At 35.7% G+C, this 8905-nt stretch overlaps 1 protein-coding gene across 1 annotated transcript in view; it reads left to right on the top strand.

Annotated features, from left to right (window-relative positions):
* The window catches only part of LOC103511797, a 20110-nt gene extending 18070 nt beyond the window's left edge, over nt 1-2040 (top strand). Inside the window, exons 5-7 of the mRNA XM_026825448.1 lie at nt 133-239; nt 648-738; nt 1925-2040. Of these exons, the coding sequence (XP_026681249.1) occupies nt 133-239; nt 648-738; nt 1925-2040 (314 nt within the window). The remainder of the gene's footprint in view (nt 1-132; nt 240-647; nt 739-1924) is intronic.
* The last annotated feature ends 6865 nt before the right edge of the window (nt 2041-8905 follow it).

Raw genomic sequence — 8905 nt, 5'->3', positions numbered from 1 at the left:
TTATGTGGCGTATGGTACAGGTGGGCCAATAAATGGTACGTTTTTTAGATGGGCGAATAAATGGTACACTTACCCTAGGTAGGTATTAGTTATGGAGTTTTGGCAAATTTGATCGATTTTTCTTGTCTACAGCGGATGATGTTGAGGGCTCGGGGGATACTGTTCTAGTTCAAATGGATGAAACAAGGGATTGTAATGACAGGATTATGATGCCTTGTGACTTTGAAGAGTTCATTATGGTAAGTTGAACGACATTTTCTAGTCTTTTTCTACGTCTAGTCTTTTCGTTTTCTTTTCTAGTCAAGGTGGTGTTACATAATACCTACGTATTAGCAAGTTATTGCAACCAAAATTAATGTCCCGTTAATGGAACATTATTTGACGAAAACTCGCTTCTCATATAGGTATTTATGCATTATAATTTCAGAAATATAGTTTTTGTCAAATAACGTTAAAGATTTCCGTTAACGGGACTCTAATTTTGGTTGCGAAAATTTGCTAATGTCCCAACCTATTTATACCCATAAATTGATAGTAAGATTTTTTATGTACAATATTCCATTGTTCGTGTGGGAATATTTTAATTTTATTGACTATTTTTTTTACATATTCTCCACTCAAATATTTTATATTTGGATATTTTTCAGCCGGAAGGAGGTCCTGGTGTGTGTGATCTCCTGCATTGTGGTACCTCATTCTGTACGGGATTGGATGGTGACACCCCCTGTCGGATAGAAAGTAAGTTGTTCTTACCACTGTACTCTTGAAGCTCATTTGAATACTAAGTGTGGATCACCAATATTTCTTTAGTCCTTATAAGACCTGTTAAGTTTCATTTGATTTGTATAGGCTTAACAGGGCTGTTAGGCTAACAGCCTGTTGGGGTGTGTGATCTCCTGCATTGTGGTACCTCATTCTGTACGGGATTGGATGGTGACACCCCCTGTCGGATAGAAAGTAAGTTGTTCTTACAACTGTACCTACTCTTGAAGCTCATTTGAGGACTAAGTGTGGATCACCATCACCAATATTTTTTCAGTCCTTAGAAGACCTGTTAAGCTAACAGCCTGTTAAGTTTCATTTTATTTGTATAGGCTTAACAGGGCTGTTAGGCTAACAGCCTGTTGGAGCTTCAAAAGAAGGTTGGTGAAATCCGCCACAACTGTATTTAAAAGCCAGCGGCGATAAAACATGGAATGTAACCGTCCGTGGATCACTGAAGTTGGGCAACGTTTCTCGTGGTTGATACCCGGATGCGATTACCCAAATGATCCCACTCAGGCTGTACTTGAGATGTACGTGTGGGAGGCGAGTAATTTGTTGTAGAAGGGAGGTTGAAATCCCCGTGACTAAAAGCCTTAGCAGTTACACAGTGACATTTAACACCAATGAAACAAAATCATAATAATTGCTAGGCCGCGGGGCGGATTTTATCCTGAAGGGATGAGGTTCGTTCTAGGAACGGCTCTTTCACCTCAGCCAAATCCGACTCGACTTCCTCCACTTTACGTTGGTAAATTTCATTCCCTTGTTTATGAGAGATTGTGAGCTATTTTAAAACTTTGACCCTCCAATAACTGTACATTTCTCTGATTTCCTAGCGGCTTGATCACTGAAGTTAAAGATGGATGACCAACTGTACAATCACGTGCTGTTGGTTTTTCCCGGCTCAATTCAAGCTGGGTAAGGTTAACAATGTGAAAAGGCTGGTATACTCGTATGTATAGTTTATCGCCGAATGGAGGGTAATAATTATACCCCCATCGTGACTGAAAGCTAAATTAATTATCCTTAGAAACACGACTCATTTCAAAACTTTGGCCCTTTTAATGTTTACGATGAACTTTTAAAAAACAAAAAAAAAAAAAAAAAAAAAAAAATCATAATTAGATTTAACCAACCTTGTTTCCATTTCTTTTTCCAGGTAGTACGACGCCGTTTCAGATTCGGGTACAATTCGGTGCAGGCACCCATCTGGAGTCCCCGGAGGATAATCTAGGAATGTGTCTGAGGTACGAACAACAAGTGTGTGCCGTCTAACAACTTTTCGTCTCCTTGGGGCCTGTTCCTAACTGTCGTGAGTTTTATCCGATTTTTTTCCCGAATGCCCTCTTGGCAATGTAATTTAAATGACGGTGTTCCCACTATACACGACACGATTTTTTTTCCCGAACTACACAAAATATCCTTGTAGGCAATGTAATTTAAATGACAGTGTTCCCACTGCACACGACACGATTTTTTTCCGAACGATAAGTGGGAACGGGCCTTTAGATACACGAACTTAATAATTATCATGATGTGGTGGTCATATTCGTACTTAGAGGAAAACCATGCCTTCAAGCTTACTTCTTGAAGACTTAAAGGATATTTAGTAATACTTACTAAAGACTTAAAGTATATTCAACAATTACATCCTAAGGACTGAATGTTCTTGCCCCCCTTGCATTACGTTCTGTACACTCCTTTATCTTCTAAGATTTAGTAGCGTAGTTAATGTTAATTTTTACAATCCACTCTTCCTGTTTTACTGACCTCCTTTTTAAATCCATCAAATCTGAGATATATAAGATATATTTATTATGTTACAAGCACAGGATATTTGTAGGGCGTTGTACATTTATAATTATAATTACAAATTATAGCTAGGAATGTTATCCAGCTGCTACTCAAGCTGTCCTAATCAGCTTTTTGTTAAATGAGACGCTCGAAAAATAAATGTTTTGTAAAATTTAACCCGATGTTACGACATTATAGGGCGTGTTAATGATGGATAATGAAATTGGAGCATAAAAGAGATTTTCATAAAGTCCAATTACATAGATAGGTACCTACCTACCTACCTGCCTATACCTAGTATCCACGTAGTAAGGTCTTTTTTTTCTTAAGAGGTTTGACAGAGGGAACTATAACTGCTATGGTCTTATCGTCCCGAAATCGAAGAGAGAAGGAAGACAGGATAGGAGAAAGCCAGCCGTTCCGAGAACGAACATTATCCCGTCAGGATAAAATCCGCCCCGGGCGGGAATCGAACCCGCGGCCTAGCGTTTACAAGGCAGACGCACTACCAACTAGGCTGGCTCATAAAGTCTTGCTTGAGAACTTTTTGTATTGTCTGTCTGAAAAATTTAATTATCTAGATAGGAAGACATTTAGGAAGAAAGGGCGCTCAAATGTTTCATGAAATTTGAAATCACCAACCTCGGTGGTGTATTGGTTTGCCAGGTGGACTTTGGATCTGGAGGTTGGTGGTTCGAGTCCATCTTATCATTTTTCTACCATGATTTTAAGTCCGGACTGGAAATGAAGGTACCTACTTACTCTTTTTAGCGTTATCACATTATTTATTGTAACTTGTGTAGATAAGTAAATAGGTAGTATCTATTAGAATTTTATGATAATAAAGTGTGATATGAGGATGTGAAATAAAGATGAAAATATTGAAAAAATAAAAACCTCTGTATCTATTAGAATTTTATGATAATAAAGTGTGATATGAGGATGTGAAATAAAGATGAAAATATTGAAAAAATAAAAACCTCTTTTTTCTTCCCCCACTTATTTTTTGGCAACCCTTTCGCAGCAAAATCTGTATGGCCGAAAGACTTGGCACTCAGCCGGAAAGAAAATTTATCAAAGTTAAATAAATACCTATAAAGGATCCATTACATATTAGGTAGGTTTTGCCTACATTACTTTCCGAATCTTTCTTACGATGAATACTTAATAAATTCAAAGTATACCTGGCACTGATAATAATTGGATTATAATCTTATATTATAAGAACGAGATCCATTCACAGTTCACAGTTCACATTTCATAGTTCACACACTGATCGCTCTATCTCGAGAACCACAACACCTAGAAAGCTGAAATTTGGTAGGAATATTCCTTTTATGGTCTAGGTGTGCAATAAGAAAGGATTTTGCGAAAATCTACACCGATCCTGAGATATGATCAATTTTTGATCGTTAAAATCACCATAAGAAATACACAGAGTGCAGAGACTGTGGGAGAGAAAACTTTTCCTCGCTCGCCTAATATTTGAGTTTCGTTTATGTTTTTAGTTTGATAACTATGCAGTTAATAGGGAGCGCGCAGCGCGACCGTATTTCTTATTATTTCTACAAGTTCGGCCATGCCTTTTCCACAAGTTTGGCCATGCCTCGGGATGAACTAGCGGGATTCCGGAGCGAAGCGACGGAATTCAGCTAGTACTTAATAAATTCAAAGTATACCTGGCACTGATAATAATTGGATTATATTTTAGTTTGATAACTACAAGTTCGGCCATGCCTTTTCCACAAGTTTGGCCATGCCTCGGGATGAACTAGCGGGATTCCGGAGCGATATCTAATATACCTAAAGCTTTTATAATAACATCCTATAAGGTTAGGCCCAGCGATTTGTTGATCACCGTATTTTAGGGAGAGGAAGAGAGAGAGAGGAGATGGTGAGTAGTAGAAAGAAATGTTGGTATTTTGTTAGCCTACATAGAACTATAACCTGGAGCAATTTGAGTTTCAATTCAACGTATTAACAAGGCTTCGAAAATGTAACTTCGTGAGGTACGTACCTGCTTGATTTCGGAAAAAAAATGATAATAATAAAGTTCACCGCCGAAATTTGAACAAACTTTTTCATACCAGAGAATGTTTTCCTCTGACTTTGAGATTCAAATTCATTTTTTTCAGGGAGAAGGGGAAAAGAAGAAGAGTGGTAAAAAGGAATTTGCATTTTCTGGAGCAATTTGAGTTTCAATTCAACGTATTAACAAGGCTTCGAAAATGTAACTTCGTGAGGTACGTACCTGCTTGATTTCGGAAAAAAATGATAATAATAAAGTTCACCGCCGAAATTTGAACAAACTTTTTCATACCAGAGAATGTTTTCCTCTGACTTTGAGATTCAAATTAATTTTTTCAGGGAGAAGGGGAAAAGAAGAAGAGTGGTAAAAAGGAATTTGCATTTTCTCTTCAAGCCAAGCAGGTTGTTTTCCTTATAGGGTGTCTGGGTTGTTTACATCTGGGACAACCTGTTTTTTGATTTGCCCCCCTTACGTCATTGTAGTGCTTTGAATCACACATTAATTCAATCTCGGATAAAATCACACAATTGTTAACTACTTCTCTAGATCTAGGTTGAAAAGTTACAGGTTCGATACTCCCCTGTATAGGATTGACTATTTACATGCCTATTTATAAGAAATTAAAAAAAAACTAGTAAAATCCCTTCACACAGGGGAGTATCGAACCCGTAACTTTTCAACTGTAAGTTCAATAGTGTTGGAAGTTGCACCATTCGGTTCGGCGTTAAAAATCACATAGGAATGACTATTCACATGCTCATTTGTCAACAGTCCTGTTACCTACATTAAAATGAGTTAACCAGTGCTCAAAAAGTCGAATCGCTGAGTCTAAACTCTAAAAGTCTAAAGCAACGCCTGGTATTTAGAAATTCAATGCAACAAGCAGTACTACAACAAAAAAAGGTAAGTTCTGAAATCAATTCTGTGACCACATTTTAGGAGTTCCTTACGAATCATAAAAGTCTGAAGTGGCCATAGTTTCGGAACCACTTCAGAACATATGGGGCTTAAACAGCTAAATTTAGTGTCGAAACTGAAAGAGGCAGTAAAATTTGGGCTTTACGCTTCATATGTTTTCAAGCGGTTCCCAAAATATGAGTCAAAAGTGGCCATAGTTTCGGAACCACTTCAGAACATATGGGGCTTAAACAGCTAAATGTGTCGAAACTGAAAAAGACCGTAAAATTTGGCCTTTACGCTTCATACGTTTTCAAGCGGTTCCCAAAATATGAGTCAAAAGTGGCCATAGTTTCGGAACCACTTCAAAACATATCGGTCTTAAACAGCTCAATTTAGTGTCGAAACTGAAATGGACCGTAAAATTTGGCCTTTACGCTTCGTATGTTTTCAAGCGGTTCCCAAAATATGAGTCAAAAGTGGCCATAGTTTCGGAACCACTTCAAAACATATGGGTCTTAAACAGCTAAATTTAGTGTCGAAACTGAAAGAGGCAGTAAAATTTGGGCTTTACGCTTCATATGTTTTCAAGCGGTTCCCAAAATATGAGTCAAAAGTGGCCATAGTTTCGGAACCACTTCAAAACATATCGGTCTTAAACAGCTCAATTTAGTGTCGAAACTGAAATGGACCGTAAAATTTGGCCTTTACGCTTCATATGTTTTCAAGCGGTTCCCAAAATATGAGTCAAAAGTGGCCATAGTTTCGGAACCACTTCAAAACATATGGGTCTTAAACAGCTAAATTTAGTGTCGAAACTGAAAGAGACAGTAAAATTTGGGCTTTACGCCCCATATGTTCTCAAGCGGTTCCAAAACTATGGCCATTTTCGAAAAATACAGAATGTACACGCGAACAGTCAATCTTATGTATTTTTTCACGAGGAATCTGATGGTTTGACTTATAGCTTTATCCGACAAATAGTTAAGGAGTTACAGGTTCGATTCTTTCCTTTGTCAATAAATTTGATTAAATATCATAAATTATTGATAAATTCGCATGTGAACAGTCTATCTTATGTGATTTTTCACGCTGAATCGAATGGTACGAGTAGCAATATCCGACTTACAGTTGAAAAGTTACGGGTTCGATACTACCCTCGGATAGTGCTAAAGAACAGGCTGTACTAAAGAGGTCATTTAATGTCACTAGAAATTAATAAATTCAGAAGCTTTCATTTTAATATTATTATTATTATTATTATTATTATTATTATTATTATTATTATTATTATTATTATTATTATTATTAATTATTACCTTATTATTATATTATTATTTATTATTATTATTATTATTATCATTATTATTATATTATCTATTATTATTTATTATTATTTGTACTTTGAAAAAAAAAAACTGAAAAATCAATTGGCGTGAGTAACAAAAAAAAAAAAAAAAAAAAACAGCGAACGAAAATATTCTGAAATTTAAGATGAGCACTTTTTATTTACTTTTTTTATAATATCTTTCTTTCTGTTAATATTTACAAAATAGCAGAAGTTTGATTTTTTTTCTATATCAATAAAATATGTATACTTAAGTATAGATTTAGGTATGTATTTCAAAAATAAAATAAAAAATAAATTTACATGGAAATGAATGAAAACAATAAAAATAAAGGAGGCTTACTATAGGTAATTTTATTAAATTAATTTAGAATTAAAAAAACTTTGGTTGTTTCCGTCTGGTAAATTCGGTCAAGAAAGAAATCGATAGGTAAGTTTTCTTGTGCGTGATATAATAAATCGTGAACGTATGATTAGATTCTTTTTCTGTTCGTGAAATTAGAATTCTATGAAAAACATGAGGATCTTTATAATTTATTATTTACACATTTATTTACTCACAAAGGTTGTTTATTAGGTAGACATTCTGGGAAAAATGCAGAGCTTTTCAAAAGTCGTTAGATGAATTCTTCAATTTCTCTTCCCCCATTCTGCATTTTCAAGTTCATCAAGAGTACTTGTAACAGTGGCGGATGTAAACGCCTTCACTGGGCGAGAAGGTATTAGAGTCATTAAAAGGTCCTTTCCTTATAAGCTTCGCCATCTCAGTACTTTTCTGTTCGTCAGAACTTTATTCTAAGAGCAGCTTTTGTTTGACTTGGAATATGAAGGATTTTACCTTGAATTTTCAAACTTGAGGGTGAAAGTTTAAATTTGAAGGGTATAGAAACAGAGTGTAAAACACAATGTTTTTTAACTCACATTGATAAAATTTGATATGTCTGATTTCACTTGATATACCTACGGGACTGGAACCCCCACCCTCACTTATTTCACGGTACGAATTGCTTTCTTTTTATCCCTTATCCCCTTATCTTCCTATGTCTCTTTTTCCTTCCTTCTCTCTCCCTTTCTCTCTTTACTTTTCTTGTCCTTCTCTCTAAATGCGGTCAAAATTTCCAACGGTGAGCCAATCTTGTTTACCTTGACAGAAAATTTCATTTCGATATTTACGTAAAACTTCTGCCTGAGAAAGAGAGAAAGAGGAAGAAGGAGAGAGAAGAAAATACAATTGGAGAGAAAGAGAAAGAAAGAGAGAGCAGAGGAGAAAGGGAGAGAAGGAATGAAAATAAGGGGAAAATTTGAAACAAATCATACATAAATAATACTTATAGTACCTATTTATGATGTAAAGATAAAAGATATTAAGGGACTAAAGATATTATGGTTAATTTTCCTCCTCCTCCTCCTCCTCGCTTTCTCTTCCTACAATCGCTTTCGAAAGCTCTCGTCTTATATTTTCCTTTCACAATTCCACATTATTATTATTTTTTTTTTTATCATTCGAACAAATTTATGGAAAAATTCAACTTATAAATTTGATTATCTCTATTCTACTGCAGGGTAGTAACCCTTTGGGCTATTGAGTTATTAGAACACCAGTATTAGGAATTGAAAGTAGGGATTCTAAATAATAAAAGAGCATTAACCCATTAATAATTATATTAATCACTGTGAGAATTCTTATTATTTTTTTTTCCATGAAAGTAAGAAACACTGGAAACAAGTTGTATGTTTATATTGTTTACTAGCTGAATTCCGTCGCTTCGCTCCGGAATCCCGCTAGTTCATCCCGAGGCATGGCCAAACTTGTGGAAAAGGCATGGCCGAACTTGTATTTATCAAACTAAAAACATAAACGAAACTCAAATATTAGGCGAGCGAGGAAAAGTTTTCTCTCCCGCAGTCTCTGCACTCTGTGTATTTCTTATGGAGATTTCATCGATCAAAAATTGATCATATCTCAGGATCGGTTTAGATTTTCGCAGAATCCTTTCTTATTGCACACTTAGACCATAAAAGGAATATTCCTACCGAATTTCAGCTTTCTAGGTGTTGTGGTTCTCGAGATA

Source organism: Diaphorina citri, unplaced genomic scaffold (genome assembly GCF_000475195.1).
Source record: "Diaphorina citri unplaced genomic scaffold, Diaci psyllid genome assembly version 1.1 scaffold754, whole genome shotgun sequence".
Taxonomy (NCBI): Eukaryota; Metazoa; Arthropoda; class Insecta; order Hemiptera; family Psyllidae; genus Diaphorina; species Diaphorina citri.
The sequence above is the reverse complement of the archived record's forward strand: the minus strand, read 5'-3'. Positions and strand labels throughout refer to the sequence as shown.